This window comes from Phaethon aethereus (genome assembly GCF_964289735.1).
Source record: "Phaethon aethereus genome assembly, chromosome: 5".
In the NCBI taxonomy this organism is placed as follows: domain Eukaryota; kingdom Metazoa; phylum Chordata; class Aves; order Phaethontiformes; family Phaethontidae; genus Phaethon; species Phaethon aethereus.
The window spans coordinates 70,113,338-70,130,392 of record NC_138579.1 but is presented as its reverse complement, the minus strand read 5'-3'; the positions used below and the strand labels follow the sequence as shown (position 1 = coordinate 70,130,392).

Here is a 17,055-nt window from a genome sequence, read left to right as displayed (position 1 = left end):
GGCACCGCTGGCGAGGAGGTCTGGAGGTGTGGAGCCTCGCAAGCAGCCTGGGGGATGGAGGCATGGGGGCACGTGGCACGGACGCGGCGCAGCACCGCTCAGCCGGGCTCGGTCCCTGTGCCCGGGCTGTATCCCCCATTGCAATGACCCTCCCTGCCCTGGTCCCAGCGAATAAACTCTGGCTCCTTTGGCTCAGCAGATGTGTTTTGCGGTGTTTTGGGGGATCTCTTGCCTGGGGAAGGTCTGACACATCAGTCCCTGGGGGAGCTCTGGCCATCTCTGCTGGCCAAGCGAGGCAGGGCTCTGCAAAAAGGATTGCAAAAACGGGAAAGTCAGTGGGGCCTGGTGGGTGATGGGTTGTTTAGTGGTGGAGAGAATAAGACTTAGGGTAAAATTACAATTTGGAGAATGAGGAGGAAAGAGAAGGAAAGAAAGAAAGAAGGAAACTAAGAGAGAAAGAGAGAGAGATGGAGAGGAACAAAGAAAGGAAGGAAGGAAGGGAGAAAGGAAAAAAGAGACAGAGAATGGGAAAGCAAAAGAAATACAGAGAAAAGTGAGCTGTCTCCATGGCGCTGGTGGATGAGATTTGGTGAGACGAGAATCTTGCAGGCAAAATCCCATTTGCAGCCCTATGTAACCCACAGATGCAATCTCTAAGGTGACCCTGGGGAGTTTTGTCAGAGGCAGTGGGTGAAGCCCTTATGCTGTTGCATGTCCACACACAGGTGATTTCCCAATGAGAAGGGTCTCCTGGTCCACTGCCAGGTACACACAGCAAAAGCCAGAAGCCCCTCGCATGGTGGGACGAAGCTGGAGGATGGCAGGAGAAGACACAGAGGGTGACATGGCCAACTCCTACTGACAAGATCGCCGTGCATGGGACACGTGAGAGGAATCTGTCACCGATGAGATGAGATTGTGAGAGGACTCTCCTGACCACGGGACGTGATCTCTGAGCAAAGGTCTGCTCCTCAGGCACGAGGGACGAGGCCAAAGCAGAGCGGGGAGGCCACAGCACCCATCACCAGTCCCTTTCTCCTGGCAAGCCCGGCCTTGCGGAACCCGTGTGCGGGATCTCCTGCGGCAGCGCTGCTCCCAGGAGCACCAGGAGGTAGGAGGCCAGGGACGGGCAGGTGGGAGATGCCTCCTGGCCAGGGACAGGGCTGGAGGGCTGGGAGCCCTTCCCAGGCATGGCAGGGGACCGGGTCCTTCCCGGCACAGCCTGGGGCTGGCGTGGGGCTGTGGGGAGAGACGGTGAGTGCTGGGAGCGCCGATGCCCCTCATTTCCTTCTCCTTCCTCGTCTCTCCTAGGAGGTGGTGGGAGAAGGAGAAGGTGGCCACCCAGAGCAGGGTCATTGGCCATGGTGGAGGCCAACACAACAGAACTCCCTCTGTTCTGCAATTCCTTGTATGATGTAGCGCATGGGAGAGAGGGCCAGTCTTGTGAATCACAGACTTTTACAGTTCGCTTTTTCGCACTCTTTTGGTGGGGTGTTGGGCTCTGTGGGCTGCTGGGGAATAGGGTAGTCGTGTGGGTCCTGGGCTGCCACGTGAGAAGAGCCCTTTCACTGTCTATGTCCTCAACCTGGCCATTGCTGACTGATCATCTTTTTTTGTTTACCATTCTTGTTACACGGTGCAGGGTTTTTTTTGTGTTTGAACTTCCTAGATGTAATTTTCATGGCAGTTTACCTCCTCTTCCTCTTGTCACCTTAGCAGCACGTATCTCCTGACAGCAATCAGTGTGAAGCGACGTCTCTCTGTCCTCCTGTCAATCTGGTGTCTATGCCGCTGCCACAACCACTTGTCAGGTGTCGTGTGTGGGGTGCTCTGGGCTTTGCCTGGCGTTTTCATTTGCTTAACTTCTATCTGCTGTGATTTTTACCTAATGTCTGCCTGTAGCAACATATTCAGAGGTGCAGACCTTCTGAGCTCCCTCACATTCTCCACCCTGCCACTGCTGTCAAACTCAATCCTATTCATCAAACTCCCGTGTTGCTCGCCGAGGCGTCCCCCAGGGAGGCTGCACATAGCGCTTCTCCCCACCAGCCTCTTCTTCGTCTTTGCTGTTCCTTTGACTGTCGAGCAAGTTTTGGAAGGCTTATTCATTGAACGTGGTGAACTTTGGACAAATGCATTGTCGCTGCTGGTGGCTGCAAAAAGCAGCACGAACCCATTAATTTACTTCCTGGTGGGGAGCTACCAGCAGCGCCGGTTCCAGGGCTCGGTGAAAGCTATCCCGCAGCAAGTGTTGGAAGAGAAAATTGTGTGTAAGGAGGGAAGCGTCCTGCCCGGGGACGCAGCTGTGGAGATGGCTGGCTGAATCCCTGCTGTCGAGGGGAGGGAGGCCGGGGCTGCTCCCGTGGGGCAGAGCGGAGAGGCAAGCGGCTGAGCTGGTGACGTGCCTCCTCTGCCTGGGACTGTGGTGGGGACAGTCACTGTGGGAGCATCCTCAGGTCTCCTCGAGGCTGATTCCTCTCCTCATTCCTGGTATGAGGCGATACTGTGCAAGGGGCACAGACCAGGTAGGGCAGGGGAGGAGGAGCGACCCTGGATGTTGGCCAGGTCTGGACCCTGCATGCCAGCTTCTCCCTCGCTTGAACTTAAGACCAAGCCTGGAGGGCTCCAGTGCAGTGTGTCAGCCCGTGGGAGGCTGCTCCCAGCAGACATGGGGTTCGTTGCAGCTACCTCAGGCTCATACAGAGACATCCGACGGTGCAAACGCTGGTGGGAGTGGGGAGACCTCAGGCAGGGGAACACGGCGGGTCGGCAGGGGCTGAAGATGCTGAGCCCCCCAGGCAGCCCGGTGGGGAAAGAGGGCCCCCATGCCCTGGGCCCGACCTTAATAAACTCTTGCACCCTTTGGTCAGTGAGAGTCTTTGTGGTCTTTTGGGGGATCTAAATCTGCTTTTTTGAAGCTAGATCTAAATCAGAGAAAGAAGGGAAAATGTTCTGATCAGAACATGCAAAGACTCAACAGGGGCTCATAGCCTTTCTTTTTTGTTAGTTTTTCTTTTTACAGGGCAGCACTTTCACTGAAGCCATTTCATGTTAGTTAACAAGGTTTGGAGAACTTTTGATGACTGATTACAATGTTGTTTTAGCGTAGATTTCACTAGAAACCATGATGCCTCCCCACCGTCTTCTCCCCTTACCTAGTTATGCTCTCAGCTCCACTAATTGTGTTTAGGGGATCTCTGTGTCTATAGTGGGGTCACCAGGCACACCTGTGATTCCTGCACTGCAGGAATGCCTCTCACATAAATATTTTACATTTATTTTATTTCTAACCAGAGTTTTCTTCAACAGTAAAAGAGAAAAGTAAATCACCATAACAAAAGAAGTATTGCTGTTCCTTATGATAGTCTTGGGACATAACTGAGGGAGGATCTGTAGCTATAGGCAATGTCTCTGGACCTTGCTGGAGTTCGCTGTCACATAAATGCAGCTCCCATGAAAGCTTTGCTCTCTCATGGGCCAGAAGCAGCCTCAAGAATCTGTGAACAACAGCCGAAGTGTTTACACAAGTGTAAATGTCTGATACAAACGCTGTAGGTGGAGAGCCTGAGCCCCGCAGCCTACAAAGCACAGGGCGCTGGTATGGAAGGAGGGCACATGAACACCTACCTTGGGATGCAGATCAAAGAGGTGCCAGCGTGGCTAGAGGTACAGGTGGAATTGGGGAACAGGGACAGTATAAAGTGCTTGCATGACGAAGGATTTGCTTGGAGAGAACAGATGAAGAAGAGCATCCCCAGAGTGCTAAATCCTCATGTGTAGTTGGGTGAGTCACACAGGAGCTGGTCCTGTTCCCGCTGGAATCACTGGAGAAAGTGTTATTCACTTGGCAAAGAGCAAGCGCAGCTGTCGAAATACCAGACTAAACAGCTGGAATTATCTGTTCTAAAATAAACTTGGCTTTTCTGTCCTATTTCAGCCCACATTGAGTTGAAGGTTCTTCCCATGTCTCAAAGAAAAAATTATTTATGTGTTTCAGTCCCCATTTTCTGTTTTCATTTTCCCCTTTGTTTATTTTCATTATGATTTGCCTTATACTTAGTGCTCTGTCTTTGACAGTAATTCACGTATTATTTCCTCTACCACACATCGTGCAATGAGTATTCCTGGTTCTTCTCAGAGCCCTCCTTTTTGTCAGGAACTTCCCATAAAATGGGTGATGCATACATTTGTGCTCTAATGCAAAGCACAGCTATGATGGAAACGCACCCTAAGGAAGCTCTGGAATAGGCATAATGGACTGAGTTAACAAGATGTATTTTAAGATGGAGAAAATCACATCCATGAGATTCATCAATTAAAAACAGAGAACAATAAAACCAAAACAATTAAGTAGGTGCTAATATTAATATAATTACGAGGACAGAAACAATCTATGTAAAATATCTCTCAGTAAAAAAGGATGTTTTCTATACTGCTTATCTTCTGAAGTCTCTTTCCATTACTCATTTCCTCTACCCAGAGAAGATTAGGAGTCATGAGCGTTGCTCAGTGCCCTAAAACTTGGTCCGTGTTCGGAAGAAATTGGACTTCATGAGCTCATTCCTCCTTCGGTTTAAGGTGATGTAAAGACAGACTCTTTGTGAAAGGTCCCAAGAGATCCTGAGGGGACAAATTCCACCCATGGTGCAGCTGGGAAATATTAGACTTCCAAGTGACTGGTTGTAAATCAGAAAACATTCACATGGAAATTGTGGGGAAAATCGCCAGTGAAAAGCCACTGAGGTTGTGGAGTTGATCTGCTGTAACTGCATGCCAGACTCCCTACAGAACTTGGTTCAGGCCCAGGTGCTGAGAGGAAGGATTTATTTTTTTCTAATACTAAAAACACTTTAGCTTATTGTTTTTGCAGAACTGGTTCCCACCCATTCCATTTCTGCACCTTTCACTAGAAGTCCCCTTGGTCATGGTCTCACTCCTTGTTTTTCCCACACACATTGGGATGCGGCAGCTCCAAGCTGGGACCTGGATTGGGACAGACATTACCAGAAAAGTACAGACCCGGGCATAGGAGAGTTCCTATTTCCTTTTTTTTCTTAAAGGATGGGAAAGAAAGGGGAGAAGTGGGGAGAGAAACATCAATGAGGAAAGCTTTTTAATGAGTCCTTTCCTCCGACAGAGGCAGGTTTGAGGTACAGGGATTGATGTATTATGGCAGACCCTCAGAACATAACAGAAGTCCTCAGTTCTCTTTAAAACTGGTGAAGAGGCAGTTCTGTGTATGGGCAGAAGCAGGACTTGAGAGCTTCCAGCACTGATAGTAATGCTCCTCACAGGCCTGCTTTCCCAAGGGCATGGGTGGACTTTGCTGCACAAAATCTATTTTGAAGGGCTTTCGTTTTGTTTTGTTTTTCTGTGTGTTTTGTTTCGTTTTCCTGTGTGTTTTGTTTCGTTTTCCTGTGTTTTGTTTCCTTAGACCTTGAAGGCTGAAGATCTCAAATTTCTAGGCAAGCTCAGAAATGCATTCCTAGAGTGCAAGGGCTCCTTCCCAGCAGAAGGCACGCCCCAGTGCCCTGTGTCCAGCTACCATGAGCTGAGCACCCAACCGGGATGCTGAAGTCAGCTCTCTGCACCAGGATCCCTTCCTCACTTTCCTTCAGCGGACAACAAGCAGTTTCTTCAGATACATAATAGGTCGAGCTAAGGTCTGACCCACATCTGGCAATACCTCTCTAGCTTTCCCAGTAGGTGCACAGGTTGCCCAGAGAGGTGGTGGATGCCTCATCCCTGGAGACATCCCAGGTCAGGTTGGACGGGGCTCTGGGCAACCTGCTCTAGTGGAAGATGTCCCTGCTCACGGCAGGGGGGTTGGCCTAGATGGCCTTGAAAGGTCCCTTCCAACCCAAACTGTTCTGTGATTCTATGATCCTATGATTCTAAGAAATGTGTCCCCAGCTGCCCTTTGCACAGGAGATCCCTTACCAACTACTGTCACAGGCAAAACAGACTTGACTTGGGGAAAATTAATTTGTTGGCAATTAAAATAGATTTGTGTAGGGAGAGACGATTAAAATACGACCTTCCCCCATGGCCCCAGCTCAGCTTCACTCCTTCCCTCCAGACTCCTCTGCCCCCCAGGCAGCACAGGGGTGCTCGCGGGGCGTTACGGTCCGTGCATGGCGGTTTCCTGCTGCCGCTCCTTCCCTTCCCCACTTTGCCCCTGCCCCAGCGTGGGTTCTGCTCCGGCGGCCGTTCCCGCCAGGTAATACCCACCCACTCCGGCGCAGGGTCCGACATGGCTGCAGGGTGGCCCCCGCGCCCCTTTCCCCTTCTCCGCCCACGCTGCTCTCCTCGCTCTTCCTCATGCTTTTCCCCTTCCCCTCTGTGGTGTTTTCCGCCCGTTCCCACACACGATCTCAACAGCGGCGCCACACACCAAAGGGCTCAGCTGCGGCCGCCATGCAACCGGCCAGAACCGGCCGGAACCGGCCGTGCCCGGCGCAGGGCAGCCCCTCAGCTCCCCTCACAGAGCACCGGCAGCGCACGCTGCCGGCAGCTCGCCACAGACACCCGGGACACACGCGCACGGACGGAATTTTGCGTCCCCGGCGCCGGTCCCTCTCCTGTGGGACGCAGGCGCAGGGTCTGCCGTCTCCAGAGCCGCCTCTGCCGCGGCCTGCGCTCGCCTGGGAGCTCCGTCCGGTGAGACTGGAGGGGACGAGACGCTGAGCTGGAGAAACCCCCGAGGTACCGGTCTGGAAGGAAGGGCAGCCAGTTTCTTGAGCTGATTTTCACATGTTTTTGATATATTGTTGTACATTCTTTCACTCCTTCGTTCTTAACGCTTCCCCCCCGCCTTTACCTGAGGTCAGCCAGATCCCTGTATGTTCCCTCTCTGTTCATGGCCAAGAACCCACTTAGACTGAGTCCCTGTCGTTGGGTACCATCACCATTTTTCTGTCTGGGGCTGATTTCCATCCTCCCCATTCCTCTTTTCTTTGTCATCTTTGAAGGGATGAGGTTTCCAGCCTCCCCCGCTCCTTGTTGGGTGCTGGTTTGCACCTCTGTTACCTGCTTCCTCTTGCTGGTTAGTGCAAACATTTGCTTCTCATCTTGCTTCAAAACTGTGAATTTAACAGTGCTACAAAGTTCTGTGCAACGGCAGTCACCCATCAGCCCTGAGGGGAATCGGCATTTTGGGGTCAATAATTGACTCCTCGTTGGTCCAGCGTCGAGTCCACCAACCCAAGAGCCTATTGTCTAATGTTGTGTGGAGCAATGCGTTTTAACAATGAAGATACATGTAAGTCCATCTTCATACCAGATTTCCTGATTTGTTTATTTTTGCTCCTGATTTTTCTCCATCTTCTCCTCCTCATTAGCATCTAAAACATACACAGAGCAATATCAGCTAGGAGAGATCTACATTCTTACTACTACCTGTTGTAGGAAGGGCATGTACATCCTCAGGGCATGTATCAAACGCACCAAATTTTTAGTTGGTCAACACATCTTGCATCCAGAGGTTTTCTTCCTGCAAACAGCAGCAGCAATTTTTTTAATCTGCTACCCAATAAGGAATGACCCAAGAAGGTCAAGGGTTTTGTTGTGCTATGGAGAGCCTCTGAAGAGTAAAACAAAGATGGAAGGTAGGAGACAACTCCTGCAGAGAGACAGTGGAGGAGTCACCTCATTGAACAGTGTCATCAGGTGGAGCTCAAAGGAACTGTTCTCAGAATGTATTTAACCTGAAGTTTGCTAAGTTAGCTTGATATAACGAAAAATCACCTCTCCCTACCATGACTGCTTCACTTCTGTCCTTAGCTCAGCTTTTTGACAAAGGTACGTTTTCTGTTGGGATACCATAACATTTTCTGCCTTGTTTTCTAAACCTTCCAAATTCCTGTCCAGTTCATTGCCAGGGGAGATGTAGAAGCACTTTACTAGCCTGAATAGAAAAAGCAGAATAATAGTATCTGTACTTTGAAGTTTGGGGTAATTTTGACATCTTAAATAGCATTAGCATTTTAATTCTAGTCTCAGGTGACATCCGTTCTCTTAGGGAAGAAACAAGGTGTGAGTGGCATATTGAGGATTAAGACTGACACGGCAGATGCCGGGTAGGGTGTCCAAGAGCCCATGCAACAGCCTTGGCCCAGCTCTTTCCTTGGCTGAATTCATTGAATTAACCTCACTCGAATTTCTGTGACCAGTAAGCTTTCCTGTAGGGACATGTCACACTGTTTGAGATGTATTTACTCAGGAGGCATCCCCAGTTGCCTGAGCTGGGGGTGAAGGACGGAGAAAAGGCCCCTTTGTTGCTATGCAAGTGCTTTTTGAAGGTGCATGAAAGGAGTAAAAACGAGGGTAAGTGAATTCTGCCATAAAGGTAGTTTCAGGAATGAGAATGTCCTTGATCAGCACCAATCCCGTCTGTGTTCTCCAACACCTTTTGACTCCCCCTGTGATTCCCCCAAAAGATGTTCTAGATATCGTCTGGCCAGGGCTTCATGGGACACCCACAGGGATTTGAAGCAGATGCCAGGAGAGAGGGTCTGAAAAATCTCGCCTGCACCTGCAGCCAGGTAACACCTTTTGCTGCCAAGCCTTGCAGAGACTCCTCTGCTGTGCAGGACTGTGCAGCGTGTGCCTTCCTCAGCTGCTTCTGATGTCCTTCTGCACCATCTCCCCCAGAAGCTCATCCATTCATTCATTTTTTCCCCTAAAAACATCTACCCCACGTCTCTCCATCCCTCTCTTTTTTTTTAAGAGAAGGCTTTCAGTTTGTGGCTGGGGAGGGTTTGCCAGGCTCCTTCTGGTGAGTCCCTCGGGAGAGTGTCCAGGCAGACCCCTGGGGAGGAGCCTGTGGTCAGAGGAGCGTAGCTCCCACAGAGCTCTCCTGGCCTCCAAAACATTCTGGGTGTGCTTGCTTCCATGTTCTTTTTCGAACGACTGGTTTCTGGTGTTTGTTTGTTTTTCTTTTAAAGAATGAATGCTGGGGGGATGAAGAGAGGTTGCTTTTATGCTTTATTGCCAAAAATAATTGGTTTTGAAAATAGTTTTGAGAAGGCATTTTTGACAATATGTGAGCTAGGTAACGGCTTTAGGAGTGATGGAAAAGGAGATGAAATGTTGGCTCTAGAGTGTCAGTTGAGAGAAAAAAGGCAAACAGAGACCAGGCAGAGCCATTTTAAAATGCTGTTGTTTGGACTTGGCACCCAAAGAGTGACAGTAAGTAAAGTAAACTAGCCGCAAAGACAGTTCTCATGCTTTACCATGGAGGAGTCTAAATAAACAAAAATGCGTTTGAATTTGGGGTTAACATATGGAACTACCAGCTGGCTTGGTATAGCCCTAAATTAGACTCATATATTCTGTTTTCCTCCCACTCCTGGGATCTAGGGCCCAATGGTTCAAAGGAATCTTTACGTTCATCCTCTCTTTTTCCTCCTCTCTCCATTTCAAAAGGTGATTGGGCTAAAAAAGGGAGAAATTTAAGAGGACAGGAGAAATTTAATCCCACAGGCAGCGCTGATGAGGCAGAAGCTCTCCATGAACTTAAGGACAGCATATGATGGCTCTGTCTTTCCCACAGCCCCACTCTGATTAGTCCCGTGAGCCTGGCTTGCATTGCTTTGAGGAAAGAGCGTTATGAGCTCCCCCGTCATGATGAAATAGCCCAAATCACATATGTCTTTCCTTTCTGTTTCTCTTGGAATCAGAGAGGAGACAGCGAGCATTTAGTGAGTGACATACTGATTTTATTCTTACAGCTTTGTGGCTTGGGACAGATAACTTTCAAGGGGCATGCATGCCCTATCTATGCATTACCTATCGTGCATTACCTGTCTATGTAGGTAACAGCTAAATAGATGCAAAATGTTGAAGAGAGGGCAAAATCATGCAGGAATTTGCAGAGGTGGAGATCAGCTAAGTGTGGCATCTACGCAGAAGAAGAAAGAATGAGACCGTTCAACGGAGTAAAGAAAGAGAAGCAGAAGAAAACGTTGCTACTTACGGACAGAGCAGTAGGAGATGGGGCAGGTGTGACTACATAGCGACTGCGTGTGCGTGTATCCTGTGAGAGAGGACCGGACAATGGCACAGCAGAGACAAAGGACACTGCAAAACGTGTGTTGGACGGTGAGGCATTTCTAAACCTGGTCCTCATATGCTTGCCTTCTGCCCCTGTGCAGCAGAACTGAGCTCTCAGAGTGTCTTTCTCTTGGTTCCTAACCTACCCCATTGGATCTCCTGGGAAACACTTTCTGTGGAAAAGACGGGGAAGATGTTTCAGTCTTTGGGTCTTCTGTGATGTAATGAAGCAGGCGCTGTCAGGAAGGACCATCTTCACTGTGCAGAGAGGGAGGATGGGATGAAGTCAGCAGCAGATGACAATGAGTTTCTTTTATGTTGTGAGGCAATTTCACATTTCTGCTCCACTTCTCCTGTTGCTCCTACAGTAGCTGGAGAGAAAATTACCTGCCAGGGATTCCATTGCCGACGATGCTCTGGGATATTGCTTGCATCTGCAAAAGGCTCCTTGTGTGTTTGTACTGGGGCCAAACGCTGTTATGCTAGGGATGTATGAGTGGTTGGTAGAGATTGTAGGAAGTTCTCAGAGGAATGGTATTCTATTTCGTTTTGTCTTTCTTAGAAAATTAGGCTCGGTTTAGATTGGGTTAGTCTGAGGGACAGTATCCCTTTCCCCAGTGTTTCCTTCAAAATTCACTTCCCGTGCAATGCCTTACCCCAAATCCTGCCAAGATCCAAGAAAAATGGCTTGTCCAACGTGCCTGGGCTGAGGGAGACAGATCAGACAGTGAGGCCTTCATCCCCCGAGTGCTAGGCATCAGTAATCCTTTCTGGACATGATCAGCCCTCACCTTCCACCCTGCAATGCTCCTGAGCCTTCCTTCTTTCACGGCATGTGTTAACCGGTGCTTATTTCTTTCTCCTGCTGACAGGCAGAGCCTCTCTAAACTGCACAGGGCTCTTACGGCTCCTTGATGACTCGTTACTCACCTCTGACCCCAGAGAAATAAAGTATTTTAAAAGGCTGAGCCAAAAAGGACTTCAGAAGGATAGTAAATGCAGCAATTTATTCACAGCAATTAACAGAAATACTGCAGGCAGGAAATAAACTTGCTGTGTGCCACTTACAAAACAGACAGAAAGAAAAGACTTTTAACGATGTGGCTGTGCGAGTTTTGAAATGGGCGGGTGTTGGCTCCAGGGGGACAAATGTCCCTCAGTCTTCAGCCGCCACGCTGTGAAGAAGGAAGGATCTTTGTCCACCTCTGCAGTCAGGAATTGCCTTTGAGCAGGCCTGACCCAAATTTTGTCATGTTGTGATAACCTGACTTCATCACCTCTCTTAGTTCAAATTAAACAGAGCTTAGGATCGGACTAAGTCCTTTGGCAACAGCTTCTTGCCTACGGACGCTTGCTTTGACGTGCTGTCTTTTTCTGGCCTGGCTACAACGGGTGACTATGTTTTCGACAGTTAAGCTTTTAAAGCATACAACCTGTAAGACCTAAACTGGGGTTTCTATGACGTATCTCGGGTCTCACCAGCAAGGCCTGCCAAAGCCTGCTTGCACTGTTGTACCTCCTCCGCTCCTCTTTGTGCCCGACCCCGAGCTGCTCTGTGGCTTTGTAAGACACCACTTGGCTACGAGCTGGTGCAACACCTAAACAGCACAGAAAATATCTGTCCGGGGGTGCTTGCCCCTCCTTCTGCCCCCAGTTAGCTGGCCCCGACTCTCCTCATTCAGAGAGAACGTGGTCTTCTCTTACTAAGCTGCTGCCCCTTCCTTCCGGTGGCGTGAAGCCACGTCTCCGTGAAAGGTGCAAGAGAAGGAACTTGGCAGCTGATGCTGGGGAGGGCTGCGAGGGGAAGGCTGCTCCTTTGAGGTGTGTGTGAGGTAGGCTGGGGCGAGGGAGAGAAGTGGGCTGGTTGTTGTAGAACAACCTTGGAATGGAGAATGTGACAGCTGCTTGAAGGGGAGGGTGGGGATAACTACTGAGGAGCAAAGTTCTTGGGAAAGGAAACCAAATCAAGGCACCAGACAGTCTTTCACTATCCTGCGTCTGGTGAAAACTGCACTGTTCTGAAGTGTCCACATGCCCATACATATCCCTTCCTCCAGGCCTTAACTGCACTGCAGAAATACCAACAGTGAAGTGTGTGCCTTCTGCTGAAATCAGTGAGAAAATCAAGATTATTTCAGACTCCGGTCTCTAGGGACTCCTCAGAGGAGTGGAGTTAGGTTTGCTGTCCTTGGAGAAGAGGTGACACCATCCCTCACAGGCACCGCATGCCTCTGGCACATGGACCGTGTTGAGGAGCACTCCCAACACTTATGGCCTGGGCTGCCTGTCTCCTTTCAGCTGTCCCCAGGGAAGCAGAAATGTGGGCTTTTTTCAGGGTGCTGGTGGCCCCTGAGGAACGTACCCTTCTCATGCGTGACGGATGGTCTTCTGGATGCCCTGGCATCCTTCCAGAGAGATACCGAGCAATTCAGAGGACAATCTTCGTTCAGATGCTGAGGACATTCTCCCTGGCAGGCTGGGCTGACTGTCTTGGTGTTAGCTCAGGGTGGAAAAGCCTGCAAATGATCCCCATCTCCTTGCAGATCCTACGACTGACTTCTTTTGGGTCACGGGAGATGACACGCTGCAAATATCTGGCAGATGCCACCCCTGAGAATGCTTGTCTTTTACCACGGATGATTGAGGGTGTTTATGATGGTGGTTTATATGCAGGCATCACATTTAAATGCCCAAGGTTGGATGTAAAGTGTTCACATTAATGTGATGGGTAAAATATGTTCACATTAAATGCCACACGTCTTCATAATGGTATGTTTAAGGACAAACTGTCAGGATGGAAAGTTTTTCACAGTTTATATTCTGTATGTTTTTATCGGTTGCTGGCTGCTTCTGAGCACAGTAATGTTTTTTAATACAATTTGCTTTCCTTTAAAAAAAAAAGGCTTTTGACATTTTTCAGAATAACGGAAATGTTTCAGTTCCCCCAATGATAAAATCATTACAGATATTAAAAGGAAAGCATTTTTAACATGTTTTCTGATAAATGGATGCGCTCTTCCCCTCAGCAGCAGAAGTTAGAAGAAAAAAACCCTTACTAAAAATAATTGATGACATGGACCTAATCTGAATCAACTATATGTACATTGCAGAACAATAGTATTAAAAATTAAAGAATAGTAGAAGTGAACTCAAATTTCATCTTTCGGGAACTGTAAACAGGAAGCACAAAGCAACTACAGACATTAGGATGAACCACTATTTTTTTAAGTGGTGCTTTTCAAAATTAATAAAATGAGAAATGAACAGAAAGAAGATAATAGACAATAGAAAAATGCAGCTTCCCTTTAGGAAAATATTTGCAGATGAAGGCATGAAGAGGAAATCTGTAAGGTTTCTCAGAGCAAATTACCTGTGTTGCCTTTTTCTATCAGTACAGGTTAAAAGAGCAAATGTTACGTAGTCTGATAGTACAACACTTCGAATAATCACATCTTGCATCTCAAGGGATAGGGTGTGGAGAACAATTTGTTGCAAATCATGGTATTTATTTACATTTCTTCTGTTTCCTATTTTTTCCCTATCCTTGAATTTATTTCTATGCATAGAAGAGATGTTAGAAGCCATGGGTTCTTATCTGTCCTTCTTAAAGGAAGAAATAACAACACAATGCATGCTGTAATTAGATGCAGATACTCTCTCCTGGGCTGGAGGAAGCTAAAATAATATGTAACTCTTTCATTTCTTTGAAATACAAGAAAAGGGAGCGTGCAACTCAGTGCATAAAGTTGTAAGGCAAGTTGGTAGGGGTTGGAGCCCTTTTCTACCATATCACAACTCTATGGTACGGAAACCTCCCCAGTTTATAGAAAAAAGGGACTTCTAGGGCATGAATCATTTCACTATTTGAGATGGTCACATTAGGAAGCAAAGAATCATGCACTCCCTGAGCCGCAAAAAGTTGCATGTGTTTCTGAGATACAGATATTTAAAATTAAGTGAGATAGATAGACTCTCCTTCCAGGAATTTCGTGGCTGATTTCAAGAGAAGAAGTATTGGTTCCCATCTCATCTTGAGAGATCTGAGTAAAAACTGGCAGAGAATTTATGAATTTGATATTGTTGTGCTCTGAAAGACAGATTTATTGAGTGAGCTTCAAATTCTGAGTGGGATTCCTTTCATGACATGCAGACACCACGACATTTCATCTTATCAAACTGAAATCATTTAATGGCCACTGAAAAGAAATAGGCACTTTCGATGTGGTCCTAATACAGGTCAGATAAATTCTGTGGTTCGGTGCTTATGTGTTTTCACCAACCACAGATGGAGCTTAAAATAACTAGCTAAAGGGTAGAGATCTGCCATGAAGATACTGAAGGACAGGTGAGATAAACCGTCCCCAATACCTCAGGGTTCTTCAATTCTGTAAACTATTGGCCTTCAGCTCCAGACCAGTGTTACTGTCTTAGGCACAGCAGGTTATTAGGAGGACATAGTTATTGTGTCACGGGTTTCCCGCTCGTCTTTGTCATCTGCTGAATCTTCAAAGGCCCTCTGGAATGCCAGCCTGAGGGTAAACTTGATTCTTCGATCCTTGTAGCTCCCCACAAGGAAGTAAATGACAGGGTTGAGACTGCTATTCACGCAGGACAGCACAAAGCCGATCTCTGGGGAGTAGAGAAATCTGTAGCCCAAGAAGTCAAAGAGGATCAGGATGCTCAGAGGCACAGCAAAAATCAGGAAGAAGAGGACGGTAAGCATGATGACAGTGAAGAGCCTGCCTGTTCGGAGGTGTTGGGAGCTGCACTTGACTCTAAGGAAGAGGGTCAGGCTGAAGAGCAGCATGAGGGGCGTGCAGAAGAGGAAGTCCAAGGCTCCGATGGTGATGAGCAGGAGCTTGCAGCTCCTGGCAGAGGGGCGAATGGTGCACAAAACATACCCGAGAGTGTTCAGCAGCAAGGAGAGACCCCAGAGCAGGCCGGAGATGATGCCGGACAAGTGCTTTGGGCGGTGGCTTCGGCACCAGATTGGGCAAAGGACAGACAGGCACCTCTCAATGCTGATGGTGGTCAGGAGATACAAGCCGGTCCCATACATGAAAAGATCCAGGAAGAGGAATATCCCAAACTGCACCCCCACGTTGAACTGCATCAGGTATTGAACCGTCTCAATGGCGATGCAGAGGAGATACCCGAAGTCAGCAGCGGCCAGGTTCAGGATGTAGACAGTGAAGTGGTTTCTCCGGATGCGGAAGCCGAGGTACCATAGGACCATGCCATTTCCCACCATCCCACAGGCAGCGCTGATGAGGCAGAAGCTCTCCATGAACTTGAGGACAGCATATGATGGCTCTGTCTTTCCCACAGCCCCGCTCTGATTAGTCCCGTGAGCCTGGCTGGTTGCAGTTGGAAGGAAGATTGGTGTAGCTGAAGTACTCATGATGAGCGGTTTCAGACAGACCTGTAAGCAGGGAGGAGAGAGATCGTAACTCCAGTGTGACTTTCCCTCATGGTGACCTGGTGGTGTTCCTGTATTTGTTCCAGCTCTTTGTAGCCAGGCCTTGATTTAGGGAGGGATTGCTGTGTTTGGACTTGGAGCACAGAGCTTTGAGGTATTGTTCAAAGCACTGTATCTACGGCCAAATTCTACACAACGTGTAGGAAAAGTTAGATTGCAGTGTATTTCTCTCTTTTAAAAACTCATTTCCTGAGGGTCCTTTTTGCAGTCAGTAGTGGGAAACAAATATCTTAAAAAAGCAATTATAACTTGGATTAATCATGTCTGAAAAGTACCTCTTGTCTGAATAAAAAGGGAACCCAGTGTTAACAACTCTGGGATAATTGTCTTTGCTTCATGTAGCTATGATTAGGTGAGACAAAACTTGTCAAAATTGTATGAAAGTTCTAGGCAATCAGCATACGAGTTTAATCAGCATGAAAGCTGATTGAGTTTTGTCCTATGCATATGCCCAGAAAACGTGGTAGAGAGTACTCAAAATAGCTGGCAGTTTTTATGTTGATGACTGATTTCTATTTTAATAAAGTGTAGTTTAATGTGGTTGGTTTGTTCTCTTGAGCCCTATGTACAGACAATAAACCACTGAGTCCACTGTCATCCAAAAGCCTGACAGAGTCAGCTCTTAATAACTTCCTTCTCAGAGAGAAACTGTAAGAACCATATGTGGGACAAAATGTCTGACCCTCACAGGACACTGGAATTATGGCTCAAATAATTATTTTACCCCATTCCTTGAGGCAGTTCACCCTGCTTCTTCCCCCATGATACTGGTATCTGAGTGAGAATCTTGGGGGGGAAAAAAGGTCAAAAATTAGATTTTACACCTTTTTTTTTGTCTGATGAGGTGAAACGGTGTGACTCTTTTCCTCTCTCCCCACCAGCTATTAATTTTGACACAGGAAAGTAGAGAAGTATCATGAAAGACAGCAGGAGATAGTTAAAAAAAAGAGAGGAACAAGTCAAAACGGGGAGAGCTAGGAAGACGTGAATCATTGAATGGTCTAACCAGCATGAATATTCTGTTCTTTCTTTGTAAAATGCTGTAGCATACATGGGGACAGACTTCCATAAACAAGTGAAATGTGACAGACTAAATCATTATTATTTCAGCTCAGGACCCCAGACACAGTGTCTTCAGTGCTGCATGGATAGAGGCAAGAAAAATGCATGAAGCAGGTAATTTCCTCACCCAGCTGATGGCTTGGAGCAGTGGAGACAGTCTTGCCGCATTAACATGTAGACGTGGCACTTTAGGACATGGTTTAGTGGGCATGGTGGTGTTGGGTTGATGGTTGGACTTGATGATCTTAAAGGTCTTTTCCAACCTTAATGATTCTGTGATTAGTCCATGGAAGGCACCTATGCCAGCAGTGCTTGGTTGAGAATCCAGCCGGGACTGTTACACGCAACTTCCACCATTAAAAATGCAAACATGTCATTTAACACAGCCTTTAAAGCTGCCATTTGAATTAATGGAGGTTTATGAGCACCTCCAACAGTAATGCATTTTATCCCAAGATAGG

The 17,055-nt window shown here is 47.8% G+C and overlaps 1 protein-coding gene across 1 annotated transcript; it reads right to left on the bottom strand.

The window, feature by feature from the left end:
* Positions 1 to 14,280: 14,280 nt before the first annotated feature.
* LOC309405731 (proto-oncogene Mas-like) lies at positions 14,281 to 15,454 on the bottom strand (the record flags this gene model as incomplete). The annotated part of the gene is made up of 1 exon (XM_082000587.1): positions 14,281 to 15,454. One exon carries the CDS (start codon positions 15,452 to 15,454, stop codon positions 14,498 to 14,500), a length of 957 nt encoding a protein of 318 aa, XP_081856713.1. The 3' UTR covers positions 14,281 to 14,497.
* Positions 15,455 to 17,055: the final 1,601 nt, after the last annotated feature.